This window comes from Xenopus tropicalis, chromosome 4 (assembly GCF_000004195.4).
Source record: "Xenopus tropicalis strain Nigerian chromosome 4, UCB_Xtro_10.0, whole genome shotgun sequence".
In the NCBI taxonomy this organism is placed as follows: domain Eukaryota; kingdom Metazoa; phylum Chordata; class Amphibia; order Anura; family Pipidae; genus Xenopus; species Xenopus tropicalis.
This window is the reverse complement of record NC_030680.2, coordinates 73,489,578-73,511,349: the sequence shown is the minus strand read 5'-3', so window position 1 is coordinate 73,511,349 and position 21,772 is coordinate 73,489,578. Positions and strand designations below refer to the sequence as shown.

The 21,772-nt window shown below is 36.5% G+C and overlaps 1 protein-coding gene across 7 annotated transcripts in view; it reads right to left on the bottom strand.

Annotated features, from left to right (window-relative positions):
• The window catches only part of phkb (phosphorylase kinase, beta), a 194,507-nt gene that overhangs the window by 153,594 nt on the left and 19,141 nt on the right, over nt 1–21,772 (bottom strand). For all 7 annotated transcript variants that reach the window (XM_004914060.4, XM_031900821.1, XM_002931669.4 and 4 more), the window contains 2 exons: nt 17,633–17,722; nt 7,395–7,533 (listed from right to left, as the gene is read on the bottom strand). In XM_004914060.4, coding sequence (XP_004914117.2) covers nt 7,395–7,533; nt 17,633–17,722 — 229 coding nt within the window. The remainder of the gene's footprint in view (nt 1–7,394; nt 7,534–17,632; nt 17,723–21,772) is intronic.

The following is a 21,772-nucleotide window of genomic DNA, read 5'->3' as shown; positions in this document are numbered from 1 at the left end:
GCTAAAACAAAGTATCTACCACGGATACAAATCATTCAACCTTCTAGTGACATTAGTGACATTACACATTGTTTTAATGCGTGTCTGCAGTTTCACAAAGGACTGAGACATACAGAGCCTGAGGCCGTACTCTTTCAACTTGGCTTCATCTTTATCTGGTGGTAAAATAAAAAAAAAAAAATGAAGATCTGTTCTAATCAAATCTGAATTCTCACAGAATCATTAAAACGTCTGGATCAATAGCTGCAGCCTGAAGTCTTAGTTGTTTGCCATTGGACTTTTGACATCAGTTATAAAGAAAGAAAAAATTAAACCATGAAAGTGTCAGTGTGATAAAAGGGCCAGTACAGGACATCTGTAAAGCCTATGACAGGCAAAAAGTACATCTCTATACATTGGTTCCCAAGGAGAAGTGTGGCATTGAATTTATGTTAAAATGTCTTCTGTCTTTAGGAAAGTCTCTTTTTTCTACTTTTTTCCTTTCTACTCAAGTGATTTGAGTAGAAAGGAAAAAAGCCATCAGAGACAGTCATCTTTTATTTTTAGCAAGAATCTGGCCCTGCTAATATGGAGAGAATTTTGTATCAAGTTCTGTAGTGGACGTACTAAGTTAGAGGAGACATATCCTATAAAAATTAAGAATGTTCCAGAGAATTATACTCCTCTAGATATAGAAGGAATGTGCTTAAAAAAGTTGTATTTCAGACTGATTTATTGAGAAATTCCACCAAAATTCCACTAGTCCCGCCCATCTGTTCCACTTCCTGCTGGCTGAATTCTCTGGATGTGCAGGGGAGCCGGCAGCCCTCCGTACACTGCACTGTAAGATAGGAACCAATCAGCAGCTAGGCTGACCTGATAGGGAACTGAAGCCTGTCTGTGCTTGTGTGAGTGCAGGGCTGTGATTGGCTCTCCCCTCCTACTGTGCTTCTGGCAGGGACCGTTAGGACACACCCACTCTCCATTTCAAACTCGGACAGAGAAGTGATAGGATCTATAGGGAGCTCCAATAAAGGGGCCATTTTTACAGATAGGATACATTTTTAGCACAAAGTGAAACCAGCACCGGATACTTTTCATAATTGCCTACAGGGTTAGGGGCTTTCACATTTATCCTATATGTCCCCTTTAAACTTACAATCTTCCCAAAAACATAGCTCATGTTTCTATTAGATTTTGCAACTGCTGGGATAAGTGTCAAGAAGTGACTAGGCAAAGTAAATGCAATTCCATGAATTTTCATAGTTTTAGAAGTTTGCGCTTAAACTTACATTTCTTAAAATGTAAGACTAAAATATAAAGTTAGGTAAATAAAAAAATTACCTCTGCGTAAAGGGAAGTATATCATCATTGTTTAACATACTTTCTAACTACTGTTTTAATTGGTAAATATATCTGTTTCTGTTCTGTTATTTCTTGCAATAAACAGGACAATATGTAAAATAAACCCTTTTACTGCCAGCCATTTTGGTCAAAGTGGAACGTGTACTGCCAGACAGTTTTTGAACATTTTGCACTCTTTCAATTTAGGGGCCTTTCCTTGGGGGGACTTTTAGTTTACCCAGGAAAACTATATATTGTTTTTTTCACGACAACCTAAGTTTTCAAAATATAGTAGAATTTTTCTGTAATTCCAATTCTGTAACGAGATACTGTATAGGCTTCTAAATGTCTAAAAAAAAAAATCCCATTTTCCATAATATAAACACATATACCAGAAACAAAAATAATTTTATGCATGAAAATACAACTGATTTGGAAAGTACTATGTCTTCTGGTCGTGGCAATACCAAACACATAATAGTTTTATGGAGAATTCTCACTTGTATAGGTCAAAAACTCCCAGCAGTACACTACCAAATTTCCAAAACACTGCTCCAGAAAGCTGCATACTTTAGATTTTAAGGCCAAAACTTCCACCAACAGAAAGTTTATCCAAGAAAATTATACTGTACATTTTTAGAAAGAATAGGTAGAACTGTCTGTCTAATCCAATCTACCAAGTTGCAATGCTTTGCTAAAGTTATTGGTTTTTATCAAAATTTGTGAATTTTTTGAAAAATTGTTTCAAAGCTTCCAGTCTATAGTATCTTATCTGCTACAGGTCATAAAGTAACCAGATAAAACACCCTAAATTTGAATGCCAGGGGTACATTGAACAGTTTGAGACCCAATATGTATAGGTTTACCTAAGTATGTGGCATGTAGGGGCCCCAATGTAAACATACCCCCATATGATCTATCATTTCTGTCATTTCAGCTCCTAAAATTCAACACATTTACATCATTTTATGTGGGATAAAACTACAAAAAAGTACGCTTACCCAAGAAAGCCATATATTTTTGGAAAGAAAACATTCCCCCAAATCTAAAATGGGTATCCATGTCCTTCTACTCCAAAGTACCAAGCCACAAAGCTTTCCTAAATTTGGTGATTTTGATTACATTTTCAAAAATGCCCTCAAAGCTTCCACTTTGCAGCATCATATCTCCCACATAGCATTAGGTACCAAGATAAAACATCCTAAATTTGAGGATACACTAAACAATTTGATACACAATATGTATAGGTTTACCCAACTATGTGTCATGTAGGGGCCCAAATGTGAACATACCCCATGCAAGCTATCATTTCTGTGATGACTTTTCTGAAATTCGCCTAAAAATGTTGCAATTTGCCACATTTATCTTACAACATTTCTTACATTCAACACATCACCCTAAATATGAATGCCAGAGGTCTAATAAACAGTTTGATGCCCAATATGCAAAGATATGTGGTGTACAGAGGCACCCAAATGAAAATAGTGCATATGAATTTTCTCAGCACAATGACTGTGTATTATGTGTCGTAACACCCCCTAACTATACAGAGACCGCCAGAAAACCATATATTTCTGGAAAGAACACATTCTGACAAATCCAACATGGGTAAAGAGTCCTTTCTACACCAAAGAACCAATCTGCAAAGCTTTCCTAAAGTTAGTGGTTTTTATGACATTTCAGAAAATAATCTAAAAATGTTGCAATTTTCCGCTTTTATCTCACACAATTTCTTGCATACAAAGGCAAGTCACCCAAATAGGAACACCTAAGGGCTACTGAACAGTTTGATGCCCAATATGCATAGATATACCAAAGTCTGTGGTGTGTACTGAACCCAAAATGAAAATAGCGTATATGGATTTCTCGCCTGCCAACTCAGCTTTTGCACACAGAGCCCCCTGACAGCGTATTATGTGCCATAACACCCCCTAACTATACAGAGACCCCCAGAAAACCATATATTTTTGGAAAAAACACATTCTGATGAATTCAAAATAGGTAAAGTTATTTTTCTACACCAAAGTACCACATGGCAAAGCGAAGCTAAAAAACAAATCAGTAATACTAATACAGGGATAAAAATGCAATAAAACCACAAAAATTGTGCAAATTAGTGAAACAGCAAAATAAGTCACACGACAGCGTAATTAGTGGTCAGAATATCTGATCCAATAGTCAGGCTGTCAAAATAAACAGTTTTTAGGAAAAAAAAAAGACAAAGGGGTAAAATAAATAAGAAAAAAAAGTGTTTGTGTGTGTTTGCGTATACATGTGTGTACACATCTAAAAGTTGTGTGAAAGTGTATAAAAGTGTGCTAAAGTGTGCAAAATTAGAAAAAAAAAACCAAAAAAAAACCTGTTCTAATATGTGTGCTCTATGTGTGTGTAAATGCATGTAATTGTATGTAAGTGTGTGTAAGTGTGTAAAATAGTGTAAAGAATGGGCACTCACCTGTCCTGGAGCTAGATGGCCGATCAGATTATCAGATTGCTTGCAGGTATCTTCAGTGGTCCTGCAGGGTCCTCTGTGCAGAGCTTGCAGCAACAGGAAGTAAGTGGGCGTCTCTGGAGGGAGGGGGGGAAAGCAGTAGATACGATCGCATCTGCTGCTCGGAGGATGGTCCTGCGATGATCGCATTGCAGGACCCACATGACAGCCCCCCTGGCTTGTTGCCTAGGGGGCTGTCATCGCTCAGAACTCTCTGCAGAAGCGGCACATGCCGCCTCTGCAGAGAGAAACCTAGATCTGCCAAACAACATATGGCATACGTGGTTGGCAGATAACACATATTTCTGCAATCATGTATGCCATACGTCATTGGCAGGAAAGGTGTTGAAGAGAGTCAATCAAAACATATCAGTAATCCATTAATCCTCTAAGTCTTTATAAACAAACCCTCCCAATGAGGTTTTGCACGATATTTGGTGCGTGTATGGTAGATTGCCGAAACGACCAATATCGTAAAAGTTTCGGACATCAGTCGTCTCGTCGATCAGGCAGGTCAAAAGGGTTTGAACTGGTGCCGTTGGAGGTGCCTGAGCAAAAGCTGCGATTAGGGCTGAATCGTTAGATACAGGTAGAATTCCTATTGTTACTACCTCCATATATGAAGATTCAAAACTGTACCAGTAAAATACCAGTGGAGGGTACGAAAGATCGTAATTGTAACATGTATGGCCAGCTTTAGTCTGTGAAGCAGCTTTTTATAACAAGGCTACTCAGTGGACATCTGGTTTGTTTCTATTGTGCTCGGAAAAACTAGATGCAGAATGTTATTGTTTCTTGTTTGGCACAAGAAACAATAAAAACCATGGATCTTGAAAAAAATAAGCAAAAAGTATGTTAGGCACAATTTTTTTTTATACTATACCGCCACTAGCAATCTAAATTCCAAAGGTTGCGTTACCATGATAACAATGAAAAATATGGCTATTAGCCCACGTCAAATAATTTTTTTGGTTTGAAAAACCAGCATACTGTTCCTCGACTTCAGCTTATTCTTCCCCTGCTTAATCTTCTTTTTCTTATTCTTAGCGCCCCCCATTTTTTAAACGCTGCTCTTCCTACACTTTTAGGGGTACAACACCCAAACTCTCCACACTTCTTCGTCCCATAGCATAGCAGGTTGCTTGTGCTTTTCTAAGTTATCACACCCCTGGCTTTTTGTGGCGCCGCTCCGAACACCCCAGTTTTTCCATTGATTTTGACAGGGAATATTTTCAAACTGCTGCCACTCACAGGTTTGAAGCTACACCCACCAAACTTGAATATTCACCCAACATTTTTTGGATGATCAAAAGGGGGAGGAGCCAACACCATCCTAATCAATTTCACCCACTGACTTAAAAAAAGAGAAATTTAAATAGCTGCCACTCTTACAGCTTTGAGGCTCCATCAGCAAACTAGACTCACATAGTCATGGGGCCAACCTGAATAAAAAGATGATATGTATTGGATGCCCAAAAGTGGGGGGAGCTACGAACAGCCAATCAGATTTCTATTAACTTTCAATTGGCAATTTAACCTGCTGCCATTAACTCCAGGATTCCCAAACTCTTCACAATTGGTCACTGGTGGACTGCAGGTTAAGGTTAATAAAAGTGGACAAAGCCACCAACAGCCAATCAGATTTCATTCATTGTTCTACATTTAAAACACTACCATTCTACCACTATTTATGCCAGGGTTCCCAAACTTTGCACAGTCAGTCACTGGGACTGTGTATTCAAGGTTAGAAAATGTGGGGGAAGCCAACAACAGCCAATCAGAATTTAACTATAGGCTTTCATTGGTTTAAATTTACACTGCTGCCATTCTTTGCAGAGTAAGTCATTGGGTAACTGTGGTTCAAAGTTAGAAAACATGGGTGGAGCCACCAACAACCAATCAGGTTTTACCAGTTTAATTGTATTGGTTTGAATTTAAAATGATGCCTTTCTCATACTATTTATGCCAGGGTCCCCAAACTTTGCAGAGTTAGTCACTGGGTGACAAAAGTTCAAGGTCTGAAAAAAGTGGGTAGAGCCACCTACAGCCAATCAGATTTATCTCATAGATTTTAATGGGGAAAGTTAAACTGCTGCCATTCTACACATTTAACACCAGTGTCCCCAAACTTTTCACAGTTGTCACTGAGTAATTACATATTCTAAGTTAGAAAAAGTGAGCGGAGCCACCAACAGCCAAACAGGTTTCACCCATTAAAATTAATTGCTTTATATTTAAACTGCTGCCTTTCTCACAACATTAATGCCAGGGTACCCACACTTTGCAGTCACTGGGTAACAGCAGTTTAAGGTTAGAAAAAATGGGCCTGATCTATTAACCAGGTGTCACTCATTGACTTTAAATGGGGAAATTTAAATTGCTGCCATTCTGGTACTATTAGGGTCCCCTATACTTTGCACAGTATTTTTAACTATATGATTGAGGTCCAAGGTTAGAAAAACTGGATGGAGCCAAGAACAGCCAATCAGATTTCATTCAGTGACTTCACATGTTTTTTAAACCAACATGATGTTTGGGTGTGCATTTTGGAAGTGGATGTGCTCTTAATATAAGTTATTTCATTCCATTATCAAGCCTTGTGTTGACCTGTGTGGAGCTACATGGAGCAGATATCAGCATGAAAATATGTGCTCCATGTAGTGCCACACAGGTCAGCACTGGACCTGTCAATTGAGCTACAGGGGTATGCGCATAAGACCAGATTTGCTTTCCTCCACCTCTACTAAAAATGCCTGTGGACAGTCCACTTAGTGTGCCCTTGCCCTAAAGGAAGGTAAACAAGTGACTAACTTGTCCACTGTCACCTTCAGTATTAAGGAATATTCAATGATAGTTGTTTTCCCAGCACAGAGGCACAGAAGTTTAATACATGAAATATTGGTTAAATAAAAAGACAGAACAATACTACTAACAAACAATGTTGTCTGGGAGTTTTGCTGATAATGACTTTTCTTTTGTTTATTATTTAAAAATAATAAACATATTTTCTGCATTGCAACATCCCCAAAGGGACTTTAGTAACCTTAACTGAACTAACAGACAGAATACCTTCAAAGAAAAAAAGACACTTGGAAGAAAATGTGATAAAAGCATACTAATACCAAGTCATGTTGAAAAAGTAGACTAGCTGTCAATTAATTCATACTAAGCAGAAATATACATAAGCATGGTAAGTGCTATTAAGTGCTAAAGGATATGCTTACTCAAAAAAGAATCCTGCCTAATGAAAGAAAATATAACTCTAGGCAACTGATACATTAAACATTTTCAATAGTTTTCTGTAAATGTAATTGCAATTAAAAGCCCTATACATCTTTTTCTGCTCTGATGGTTTTGTCTCTTGAAAAAATTAAATTATTAGCTCTATTGAGTAGGCCCTCTATTCCTTCTGTATAATAACTGTAAAGAATGTTTGTGTTCACACACAAACACAAACAAGGGCATGCTTAAATGGTAGGTTCCATCAACCATAATTCTTTACTTGTATAGGATATTACAGGATATAAAATATAATTTATATTTTTTTTTGAGAGCTACCCTTAAAAATACACATAAATACCTGTATGCAAGAGCGAGGGCCCAGGCGCTGGCAGCACAGTATAGACTGTCATGGATCTTCGCGTTCTTAAAGTCACCAGCAGTTTTGGTCGGGAACAAACCAGTTTGTGGACTCTGATAATTCAACACTGTGATTTTCACTGTAAAGATCAGAAAATTATATGCATATATAAATATATTTATTTACCTAATATTAACTAGATATATATATGTGACAAAACTGACAAGAAGCCTGTATGCTAGTATGCCAGCAAAGCAAACTAATTATTCGAATTGTCTTCCCTTGATACTTGTTAACTAGAATACTAACAAACAATACATAGTTATATTCATGCTACAATTTTTCAATTGCTTTTGAAGGCTAATGGCACACTCACACGTGGTGGATTTTTGTGTTGAAAGGCGATGAATTAGCCTTTTCTTCACTACCATAAACAATGTGTGTTATACTAGACTTAGGGCAATGATGCATGGGAAGATTTGTTACCTGTGTTTAAAAAATTGCTATAGTGGGCAAAAAAATCTCGCCAAAAATGCCTGGTCCTACACTAACACTGGAATCATCGCATGACATTATTCATGGCAATCCGCCTTAATCACAGGAAAATGCTAAAGCAGCCATTTCCCAGCAATTAAGCCCCGAGTAAGTTAGTGTAGGGCAAGGCATTTTCAGGGAGATTTGTCACCTGTGGTATAAATTTTTTAATGCAGATGACAAATCTCCCCGAGTGACATTGCCCTTATATGTGCAGTAAAATTCTACTTGGTGTACTGAGACCATTGTTCTATTTCACCATTAGTATACTCTTTATCTTTTCAAAGCTCTCCATCAAACTAAGCATTTAAAAGTACGCTTTACAATAAAACAACTGGGATTTAAGATCCTTTACCAAAAGTTTTAGGCTAAAAGCACACAGAGCTGTGCCTCGGCTTTTCTTTGCAGGTAGAGAGAAGCCAATGTGCTATCCTTTGTGTCTCCACACTCACAGGCACTCAGGGAAGAAAGCCGAGGCACAATTCCATGTTCCCTTAGACTAATAAATGTTAAGCTGAATTCATGACAAAGACGTGCACAGATAAATCATACAATATGACCCCTATACTATGGATAACAATGTTTTATAAGGGTAAAGGGATTTTGACAACGTGAATGTTTACAGAGTTTTAATTCCAGCAAGGGCAACTGAAGTTACCGTATATACTTGAGTATAAGCCGAGTTTTTCAGCACTTAAAATGTGCTGAAAAAGTAACCCTCGGCTTATACTCGAGTATATGGATTTGCTGACTCTCCCTGCCTCCCTCCCGTGTGTCCGTGCATACCTGGCGACTCTGGCTCATTGTGCAGATCGATCTGCAGATGTAACGCGCCCCTCAACATTTGCTATCATAATCACAACATACAGTTTGCTTCTCAGCGTAACCAACTTGCTTTGTGTAATGTTAGCGATTTGAGCGCGTTGGTTGCACGCACCCCCCCCCTCCCGTGGACGTGATGTGTGTGCGCGTGTGCGCGTGCGCAGGTACGCACGGACACATGTCCGTCCACAGGGGGAGGGGGTGGTGCACACAACGAGCGTGCTCAAAGCGCTAAAATTACACAAAGCAAGTTGGTTACACTGAGAAGAAAACTGTATGTTTTGATTATGATAGCAAATGTTGTGGGGCCACATTACATCAGCAGATGGATCTGCACAATGAGCCGGAGTCGCCAGGTATGCACAAACACACGGAAGGGAGGCAGGCAGGGAGGGTGTGCGCAACAAGCATGTTACACCTGCACATCCATCTGCACAACGAGCCAGAGTAAGTAAGTGGTACAATAACTTGTTATTTACAAAAATTAAATTTGTACTAAGTCCAGCATCAAGAATTATTTTGCCCTTGTAACTACTATTGTAGTACTGTGGTGGGACTTGTACACTGGGGTCCAAGTACTTGATAATTAGTATGGCAGCTTCCTTAGCCTTCCCAAACTTGCTTTTGTCTTCTGCTGTAGCATTTTTCTTTCCCTAAAGTTATCTATTATTTATTTATCTGTTATTTATTTGATTATTGAAACTTGGCAGTAGCGGTTGCATTTCCCACCCTAGGCTTATACTCAAGTCAATAAGTTTTTCCATTTTCTTAGGTAAAATTAGGTACCTCAGCTTATATTCGGATCGGCTTATACTCAAGTATTATTGTTAATGAATTACAAGTATCTAATGAGCCATTTTACAATTGCATTGATAATGGAAGTTTTCAGTTCTTAACAATGGATCCAAAAGTGTGTACCACAACAGGAAGGTAAATACTGTGCTAAGTGCGAATTCAGCATTGAATATATACTTGCTAATGCTAATAGAGTATAATAGAATAAGTTCATTGCAATCACAGCTCATTTATTTTTGGCAGACATATTTTTGTAGCTGGCGTGGTATTCAGGTCCCCAACTATTTTCTGAACTAACACTTTCACAAGGCTGCAGACAATTTTCAGCACAACTTTCTGAAGAATAAATATTCTTAATTATTTTGGTGCCTTCTTAAAGTTTGGCTCAACTCCTTTAATAAATGGAGGCATCTTATATGCAAGGCATAAAAACTATGTACACTGATACTTGGACAAAAATTCTTTATATTAATATGCTAAATAATAATGAAGCCACTATATCCACTTGTTTTTCAAAAATCTTTGGCTGCAAAATGTCTTGTGCAATATGACTATTTTAAGGTAGCTAAAAATGTATTAGTTATGTTTGTCACATGAAAAGAACCACGTACATTGGGATAGTTATACAATTTAAATGTTATAATTATATGTTTTCTTAAAAATGTTTCACAGATCTTACAACAGTGGGGATCTTGATACCATATTACTTATGGTATGTTTAGCGTCTCTTTAAAAAAAATTGTATTTTGTATACATAAAGACCCACTAGAGGATCTGTTTTTACAAGAAGCTTTAGCTTACTTTTGTCCCTGATGCCATGCAATATTCTGCTCTCTTGGAGAACCATGACCTGACAAACTGATATTGATTTCCATTTCCATGAATGGAAAGCATGCTGCTAGAAGAAGACACTAGCTGACAGGGACCTTTAGATAACATAGAAGTACATGTACTAAAAGACTTATCCCAATTAATCTTCATCTGATATCGCCCTCCATTTAGGAGGTATACTTCAAACAAGTTAAGTGTTTTGACATGACAAAAAAAATTTAAATTTTCATGTGTGTGTGTAGGAGTTCGTACTTTATAATGGTTACAAAGACCAAGGAAGCACAAGGTGCACTCCGGCCATCCATATGTGTACTTATTCTACATGGTGTAGCTGTTCCATCCTTAGTTTCACTGTATAGGTACAATATGCTATCACCTTTAGGCTTATGTCGCACAGGGAGATTTAGTTGCTGCAATTTTTAAAAAGAGTTCCAGCAACAAGTTGCTCATTTTTTCCTAACAAGCAATTACTAGAGATTTCAACAACGGAGTGATACTATTTCCCACAAATCCAGGTGTCATATTCCCCGCCCACAATTAGAAATTACATTCAGTGCAATGGGGAAATAACAGCGACTTCCCACTCAGTGGGTTTTACTTTCAGCGATTCCAATAGCTTTGAATGACAATGCTTTCTTTGTAAAATCACTCGAAAAAGGGTCTCATAGCGATTTGGAACCATAAGTGATCTGAAGTAGTATCATAGGTACTGGCAATATATATTCTTCTCTATGTAGAGACAAAAGAAGCGACTTGTCACTGAAACTCGCTTTTTAAAAATCGCAGCAACTAATCTCTCTGTGGGACATTAGCCTTAGGATAATGACACATTAACAACTGGCTTTGACCAAGAATTAGTAGTAGCTTGTCAGACAGTTGTCACCTGAAAATGTGATAATGAGGGTGGGTCTGAAACCTCAAACCCAGAGTTCACCACAATTACCCTGTGTCTCAAACCATTAGCTTTGTTCCAATTTAATCTTTGAAACTCTGTTTGTAGAGAATCAGATTTCCAGAATGACTGGGGTTGGATATAAAAGAACTTTATAGACTTTTGGATTTTTCCGTCTTGTACAAGTTTCTGTTCTGGTTGTTAGTTTTGCTATTACACAGAGTGTTTCTCATTCCTATAAACAATACATGACAGGATTATTAAACAGTCTTCTTTAAAGTCATTCATGTCTAATCTAATTCAATTACAATTAAGTAATTTATTTAATTATAATCAAACCCTATCAAGCTGCAGATTCCCACAGGGTACAGTGGCAATGTAAAAAAAAAAAAAAAAATCTTTTTATTTCTAGCAGTTAGAGCTATACTGCAATCACATGAAAAAAGTGTTTGATGCTGCTACCTTCTTTTTAATAAACTATGTGCGAATAAGGCCTGCTTTACCAGTGTATTAAAGGGACAATATTTCTAGAAAATGTTTTGCTATGCATTAAACATCTATTTGGTGGCAAAACCAGAACAAAAAGCATGCTTATGATCCCATGACGGCCAATAAATATCAAGATGGACAGATGTAAGGTCAATGGGCCTAATAAGCAGATCTCAAGAATAGCTCAAGAGGGGGGTATGTGCTGTAGCATAAAGGCTGAATATTTTTTTTAAAGCCAAGCCTGTTGTTCTCTAGAGAGTTTACAAAAGAGTTTGTTTACATTGCCACTTGGGGTGACCATGCATTTAACAATGATTTTGGCAAAAGACCAAAATCTGACAACCAGGTAGACTTTTTTTTTGTTCAGTAAATAACTACCCTTACTCAAATCTTCTAGTACTTGGCATTAACTTCAGCTTCACTGTAGACAAAGGTACGGCACCCTCTTACCCCTTCCAGCCACCAGAATGGTGGGCATCAGTTGGATGCACCTATTATTGTTTTTACAAGAATTATCAATTTCAAAGAAATAGCATCTACTTTAGGCACCATGTTTCCCATTCGGTTCAATAGGGAGTGGCTGCCAGGAGACACTGTAGTTTTCTCCTCTGAAGGATAACTTTGTTGATAAAGAATGCATCTACTGCAGAAACTGACAGCATCAACCTTTTTTACGGCTTCTCAATGGGACCAAAGTAATAATCTCACAGGGCCGAATATTAAATATCATGTTGGTGCTTGCACAATCACAAAAATAATTAAATAAAAGCATGATACACAACTCTACCTTTATGTAAATTCTATAAAACTATTCGTAACATGCGCAGCAAAATGCATAACCCAAGTAATTATTAATCAAAGCTTAATTGTACTGAATTTTAATTGAAGGTGACAATTTCTATTACATTGCATTTTTAAAGCACTTGATGTAATGTTTGCAGCAGTGGGTCACCACTCATGGGAACTCAGCTGAGCAAGGAAGGCTGCATGGAACCCCTAGGCTGCCTGTTAGGCATCACTGATCTAGATAAGATAACAAACCTATTCTGTTTTGTAAAGTATTCCAGCTCAGTCTGACTGTAAAGAAAAATACATTTCAGCAAAAAAACAAATATTTATTAAAAAAAAAAATAAGCAGTTAGTAGGGATTAATTGTATTAACTGTGATAATCAAGTTATTATTAACACCCATAAAGCAACATTCCTACAGGAATTCTTTGATTATGCAATACAAATAAATCCCAGCATGTCCCAAATGCAAAGAAAAAATTCTGCCCAGTTATGTAAGGGAGAAGACACACAGAGCTAATTAGTAGCAGCTACCTATCATGGCTACTAAACACCAGAAAATACCCCGCCATATAGATTACGGAGAATTACCTATTCTAATCACACATAGAGACAGTCCGTAGATTATAAGCATTGTCTATTCCTGTAGCTGCTACTAGTACCTCAGTGTGTCTTAACCCTAAAAGGTGGTGCGTATGGGGCTTATTATCTATTGCTGGTACTAAGGGGCCTTGAGTCTGGAAGCCAGACACAACCTTAATCCCTACACAGCTTACAGCTTTGTCCTCATTTATTATTACATATTATGGGGAAGAATCAGTATGCACCGTGACTATGAGTCAGCTTCCTGCTGATTGGCTCAGATCCAGTTCTTAGCATTCTTGAGGGAGGGGGGAGCAGGAGAGGGGAGAGAGCTGCATGTCTCTGGCACATGAATTACAGACACAAGAAATCTTTTTTTCAGAGAAGTCAGTGCAGCATTTCTGTGAGTGCTTATGGCTGTATTTACATAGACCTTTCTGATAAAGCTCACTTAGTTTTTACCTTTCTTTCAACTTTAAGCTTTTCTATTGCTACTATTAATTTTCCCTTCAAATATGTGAAATAGTGCATAGGATGCCCATAAAAGATCTTGGATAGAATTGCATTAGAATAATGGAAAAATTTGAGTAGAAAAAGAAAAGATAAATGATTTACAACAGTATGCAGTATTGCAATCAAAACAGCACTAGCTAAAATGAAATAAGATGCAAAAAGTTAGAAGTGATTTTTTTTAGAAATAGAAGTGAGCAATTCATGTTCTTGACTTAGCTTCCTGTTTTACAGATATTATAAAATCAGTTTTCTGGTAACTGTTAAACTTTCAGTTTTTTTTTAATTGGTACTAATTTAATTTGGTACTAACATACAAAAGAGGAAAAAAACTGCAATCTTTTAAAAATATCATGTACAGGATTCCATGTAACCTTGCAACAGCCTCAAATCATTATGCAAAAATGTTTGAAATCCTTAACGTCAACTTTGCAGTTACATGTGAGGATGTTCAGGGGCTTAGAAAAACCCAGCATAAAACAATAGGAAGCAAGCAGCATGAGTTTGCTACCACCAACTGTTTCAAGTAAATTGAGCTGTCCTCTACTCGGCAGGGAGGACAAAGCAATGAACCAAGCAAATGATGAAATATGGTCAAATGAGGTGAGACATTCCATTTAAAGGACTTATCACGCAAGTAAAGGCACCACTTCTTCCACACTTTATACATTAGCTCTGGTTTAGGAAAAAACCTTTCCATACCATTACATGTCAAACATGTCATCACAAACAAAAATTTTAATCTGGCTTAATAATGGGAAATAAATAGGCTTTCTAAAGCCTATTTATGTCCCGTTATTAAGCCAGATTCAGAATGTAATTATTTTATTGTTTACCCTTAATTTTTTTAAATCATTTCCCTTGTTCACTGTAGTTCTAACAGTATATACGACTGCAACCTGTTAGCTAATCTACTAGAATATATTCTCCCTCTCTATATTCAAAGCCCTTACGCTAAGCCTGGGTACAATACACATTTGGCTATACTTAAGCAGTAACATGAAATTCAACATCTCTCAGGCACAGAGATTATTTAAAGCTTAGTGTACTGCTTGTATAAAAAGGATTTTTTTAAAAAAAAAATGTAATAAAGTAATATAATTCAGATAGACAGAATAAAGGCATTAATACAATTAGTTTGTCAACATTACCCATAAGTAACTTTTAAATATCTATACACAAAGCTGGCTTGAAACAGTTCAATCCTTAACATGATCATGTAGGTAAATACAGTGCATGCCATGGTTGTATTAAAATGTCAGATAAAAATAAACGTTAATCATTATAATCACTATATAATTATGATTCCATCATACTACTTTCATAATTTCTGTCCCAGACTTACTGATTAGCAAATTAATGCACTGTTTGAATTATGATTACTTTCGATGTTCATGTCCTTTAATTTCCCTTTTACGCTAATTTAAAAAGATTGATTGAAAATACTGGTTCTCTGACAGGTAGATTTAAACAGGCTTTTAAGAAAAGGAATACTGCGACAGTAAATGAATGTGCTATATTCAAATTGAAGAGCTTTAGGACTATTTTGCTGCCAAAAATCTGGTTTTCTGTAGTCAGCTGTGAACCACGGAGTATTCTCAAGTGTGTATATAGTGCCATGCAGATTTATTCACTTTATTCTCCAGACCAATTCTTGCATTTTTCTGAATAATACATCCTACACTGAACTGTTATATGTGGTATTTTTATTGCAAAGCACTTAAAATTTTTTTAAAGTGGCATTGCTTTACAGTTGAAAAATCTTAAAAGAACAATTACACACACACAAAAAAAGAGAAAGTGTTTTAAAGTAATTATAATATAAATGTACTGTTGCCCTTCACTGCTAAGGGCCGTGGCAGACGAGAAGACTAGTCACCCACGACAAATCTCCCTTGTCGCGGGCAAATATTCTCCCTGATATGCCATTCCACCGGCTTGAATGTAAATTGACTGTAATTGCCTTGAGAGAAAACGTCCGTGATTTCGGGAAATCGCGGCGCTGCATATACCATCCCACCGGCGACTAATTTCCCCATTGCGGGCAACTATTCTCCCCATCTGCCACGGCCCTAAAAGTTTGCTTCAGAAAAGACTACTATAGTTTATATAAGCAAGCTGCTGTATAGCCATGGGGGTATTTATTCAAACTGAAATAGGGCTAAATGGCACAGGTTACATAGTAGATAACAGATAACTTAGTCTGTAAGCTCTACGGGGCAGGGACCTCCTTCCTACTGCGTCTCATACCACATGGCACCTATTCCCTGTGTATTTATACTTATTTATTATAACACTTGTCCTCCCTGTGTGTAATTTTGTATATTGTAAGATTGTACAGCGCTGCGTACCCTTGTGGCGCTTGATAAATAAAGTTATACATACATAAGCTCTGTAGAATAATCACATTTGAATAGTACTAGTTTGTTTGTCAACTCCTGATATTTCTGTAAATGCAGAAAACCTCTTCTAGTCAAGTTTCATTCATTAGACAAAGCACATGAAACAAACACAAAAATATAAAAATCTATGTTACCTTTATTAACTGTACTTCAGTCAATGAGCAATAATTAAGTAACTGTGAATACAGCCTTTTGCACTCTTTAAATTCACTCCTTTCAGATACATCTAGGCAACATTATGGAAGAAACGACTGCCCTTACTGCAAGTCAGATATGCTATGTTTTAAACTGTAGTTCCATACCTCATTGTATGAAACAACAGAACATCTTTCAAATTGATTTTAATTGCAGTCTAAGGTTCTCGGTAATTATCAGCTGTTTCAATAAGATCCGTGGTAACTAAAGCTGGCCTTACATGGGCAGATATAATGTTATGAGACAATGAAAGCTGATTGCATTTAGTATGGTGAAACAAGAGAATGTAATTTGTAACTATTTATTCTTTTATATTCAAATGCTCCAGAAATTCAAGTCTTTTTCTGGTGCTGACTGTAAGGTCTGTGGCACACAGGGTGGATTTTGGGTGTTTGGTCCTCCATTTACTTGTCAGTTTGTGATGCTTGTCAAGCACTTCCCAGTCCTAAAACATTATTATGTTTTAGGGGTAGCTTACCTTGAAGGTAACTTTAAGAGGCAAATTCATACATTTTGGCAAGATTTGTAAAAATCAAAGCTAACAATTGTGTGTGTTGAAATTTATTTAAAAAAATGTAAAAGTGCAAGAGATGCTATAGAAGTCAGTGGGAACCGGGTACTGAGTATTCAGCTTGAGCGGTTGCGACAGCATTGTAATTTTCAGCTTGCTCAAAAATGAATGGCATAATGCAAATTGTGATTAAAATCATTCAACGCATTTATGATTTTTTTTTTATAATTACAAGCACATTCACGAAAAAAGCAAAATAGGTTTATATAAATATGTAGGCCATAAAATGTCCTGCTCTTAGAAACCTATTAATTGATCTTTTTATTTATAGTTTTTGAATTATTTGCCATCCTCTTTTGCCCCTTTAAAGCATTTAAATGAGGGGTCAAAAAAAACAAAAAAAACTATTTGCTCTGTGAGGCTACAATTTTATTTTTACTTTTCATTACTAATCATTCTTTCCAATGTACCTTATAGTCTCCCATTCAAAAGACTGACTTGTTTGCTAGGGTAAATTGGACTCTAGAAACTGCAGAAAGTACAAATAATTTTAAAAAACCACAAGACAAAAAAAAAGACAAATTGTCTCAAAATAACACAGTCTACTTCATACTTGATGTTAATTTAAAGGGTCGCTTATTTGTTTACAATGGAGCAAATGGGAAAAAGCCTTCCCGTAATTCTGAACTGTGAATAATGGGTTTCTGGATAAGGAGTCCTATTCCTGTATTAGCTTTTAGATTGCTGCCATATGTAGCCATGATTAAAACATTCACTTATTTTAGGGTATCTCTGTGTAGAATGCATGATACTGCAGTAGCTTAACTAAAAAAATCCTCTGAATAATGGGATTAATTAAAAAAACATTTAGTCCATGCGCACTTACCAATCCTATAATACCGATCTAATTTTTCCCACAGGCTTTCATGGTCTGGCCTGGGTAGGTCCGAGCTCTTAATTGGTTCATACACGGAGCCTAACAAGAAAAAAAAAACAAAATTGAACATTCAGAGAACAATTAATACACAGTATTCACTAGCTATACATGCACAAAAAATGGAAGAATACCAATTATAAATGGTCTCAGAATGCCTTTTATACAATATACCAAACAATATTTAAAGGAATACTGTCACAGGAAAACATTTAATTTTAAATTTTGAGAAGGGACTAGCCATTCCCTTACTTTCCCAAGAGGCCACGTGCATGTGACTTGTGCTCTGATTTTTGGAGTAATATCACCCCCCCTTCTCCCCTCCCAGCTGCCAATGCAAAGTACCAGAATGTAACAAGATAGCGGCTCCTTGACACCTCTGCTAAAGGATTCAGCTGCCTTAAATGCTAGTGCCTCCATGGGCTAATATCACCGCTGGTACTGTACTGAATTTAACGCATTGTTAAAGGAATACTGTAATGGGAAAACATGTTTTTTTCACAATGCATCAGGTAATAGAGCTTCTCGAGCAGAATCCTGCATAGAAATCCATTTGTCAAGAACACAAACAGATTTCTTTATATTTAATTTTGAAATTTCACATTGGGCTAGCCATATTCTTCATTTCCCAGGGTGCTACAGCCATGTGACCTGTGCTCTTTCCCCCCAGCAGCCGACAATGAGAAGGTAGCAAGATAGCAACTCATAGTAGATTTCAGAACAGCACTCAATAATAAGAAAACCAAGTCCTGCTAGGGACTCATCCAGTTACATGGGAGAAGTAGAAACAATAAGAAAGCATTTCTTACGTGTAGCACTGGCTCCTTTTGAAAGCTCAGGATTGATGCCTACACACCAACATTACAGCTAAAAAAATACATCTGTTGGTTGCTATGTAACCAGCGTAATTTAGAATTAAAAAGAACACCACAAAAATTACGACAGAATCCCTTTAAACAGGCCAACTGCCTATACTGCCTTCCAATAATGGAGGGTGGCTTCAGACATTTCTCTGTCAGCTAAAATACACTGTCCCATAACTGCCCCATGAGCAATTAACCTCAATGAACTTGTACAGTAAAGAACATATAGATATATACACAAAGAATGCACTTTAATCGCACTTAAACTGCATGTAGATATTGGTAAATAAATGGTAAATTGACTTCTGTGAAAAATAATTCCGGATCCTAAATACATTATACAGTGAGGGCAGAAGTAGTGGCAGTCAAAATACATTAAATACAGTGAGACATTGGGTAGTGGCACCATAAATACATTAAATACAGTGAGAAGTAGTGAAATCTTTAGCCCCAAATACATTAAATACAATGAAAGGCAATGATGACACCCCACTTACCATTTTAAAATCAAGTTTCCTGAAGGCTGTAGAAGGTTTCAGCATTGAAGAGATCAAATGAACTCATAACTTTTGCATTGGTAAAAGTGCTCACTAGCTACCAACAGCTAGTGGTAGATATGAGAACTGAACCCAAGCAGGAGAAATCCTGTTTTGCAACTTGACAGTATTGATAGTACATTGAGTAGTATCTGAAAGTGGTTCTGTTGTGTAGTGCTAGCTTCTTTTGAAAGCTCAGAATCAGACTCAATGCAGTGATATGGCTGCCTACACACCAATATTACAACTAAAAAAATACATTTGCTGGTTCAAGAATAAAATTTTAATTGATAGAGTGCATTATTTGCAATGTAACCTGTGTCATTTAGAAAAAAAAAAGTACATGAAAATCATGACAATACCTTTAAGGGGAGCTACCCTTTTATCTTGCTATTGCCGATCCCCAAGAACTGTTTACATTTAACAGGCAACAGAAGTGCCACAATTTTAATTTGTGCCCTTATGGGTGCCACATGAGTAAACCTGCTGCTTCTATATAAATAAAGGGGAGTTAAGATCGGTACATTGTAAAAACAAACCTTTTTTTAAATAATCATATGTATATTTTTCTGATAACAGAACACACAAAATCCATGTGCTGTTTTTAACTGTTTTAGTGGTAATGGGGTGGGTGGTTTCGGGGGGGGGGGGGGCAGTTCAATACCTTTTTAGCTTATAACAAAGACACAAATATATTAAAATACTGTTGTATCAGTTAGTTATTATTATTAACATTTATTTATAAAGTAGTTACAAGAACATCTATGATAGCAAATAACTGTTCAACCTAAATATCACCCAGATTAGCCTTCAAGCCTGACTTTCAAATGTATAGTAGAAAGCAAATAATTTTTGCCCCCAAATATCTACCTATTATAAATCTCTCAATTTCTGGTCTTGAGTTTGGCCTCTCTATCTTAGCGAGCAAAGACTCCTTTAGTTGGTGTAACAGAAATATATGCTAATTGGGTACCAATGACATTGGAATGGAAGCATTTACCAATGCAATAGTTTTTTGGTTTGATTTTTCTCTTTAAAAATTTATAAATTTTACTTTTTGCACTCTAAAAATTCGTCTAATGCAAATCCATATTCATATAAAAATAATGTAGTATGTACAAATCGCAGCATTTAGAGCTTTTATTTTATTTGTTTTGATCTAGCAAAAGTATATTTTGTATTAATTTAGAACAGAAAGCTCACCTTCACTTGCAACACAAATTAATATTCACTCATGTAGAAGCATACCTAATAAAAATGCAGTGCTTCATTAGATCTACAGCAATTAAAGTATTTCTATTAATACTGTAATTGATTTTTTTAATTTCTTTACATTTTACTAACATCGGAGAAGCAAAAATGAAAGCTTAAAATAAACTAGACTTTTGCCTAACTTGCCAGTCAACACAGTCTGGAACAATTTCCAAAGGATTTTCAAATCATGTCCAACAAAAACATGATTTCAGCTGTTCAACAAACCTTAACATGTTATTAAATATTGCATATCAGTAATGCCTAATGCTAATACTTTGTTCTCTAAGTAAATAGAGCAAAATTAAAGCAAATTTCTCTTCCCTAACAACAAACAGACAATGATTTACCAATCTTTATTAACCTGCCACATACGAATTTAAGCAGTTGAATACAGCTTTTCTGTGTATCTGGCCAAAAAGTGTGCAGATATGCATTAGGCAGGTTTGAAAATAATATTGGCGTCTTAATGTTGTCCTCACCTGACAGGCCTGCATAGACACCCACTATGATCAAATTTTTTGCCCAGGGACAAAGTGATCGGATCAATTTGATTTTGCCCAGCATGTAGGTGGTCAAGTTGGGCAAAGATTCACTTGTTTGGCAACCTTGCCAAATGAGTGGATCTTTATGTTTATGGATCTGAGGGAAGAATCTAAAAAAAATACCTGACAATTATATCTGCAGATAACTGTAACCTTAATTATAATTTAAGTAGAGGTGTTTTATTACAAACATGACACCATGGTGTTGGTTATGACACATAACATAACACGTCAAAAGTGGAACTTCACCCAAAATTTTTTTTTTTTTTGTAATGTAATTGCAACTGGAAGTAGTATTTGTTTATCCCTTTCGGCACTGCTGGTTTTGCCTTTTGAAAAAAGTGTACAGCTTTCCTTCACCCAAGATTCAAATCCCCACAATTCCTTCTACGCTTCTTTACAGGTCAGTTAATAATCTAGCTTCGGCTACACTGTTTCAAGAGCCAGAACCAGCAGTAAAGAGTCTAGAAAGGGACAAAGAAATATTGTTTTCTAAAATTACAAAATCGACATTTTAAAACCAGTTGACTGGTTTTATAATATTACAAAGATATATAGAGGCCAAAACTACTAAATCAGTTCTTCAATAGTGGCTCTTATTAAAAGATTTAGAGCCTATATAAACTGTTGCTAACAAGTAACGATACCCCTTATTCACCACTGCAGACTACTCAATAACTTTGAAAATACGGAGAATGTTTAGCTGTGTATTCTTTCAAACTGCCTTAAAAGTGAGCTAATTTAGCATTAAGATTATATAATGGAAATGAGTCTAGCTTTCAAGGCTTTCATCTGTGGTATGCAACATAAATTGCTATGTTTCCGTCTACTTTCAAAGCATAGAAAATCCTTTTATACTGATAAAACATTATGCATAACAAGAAAAAACACAAGTGT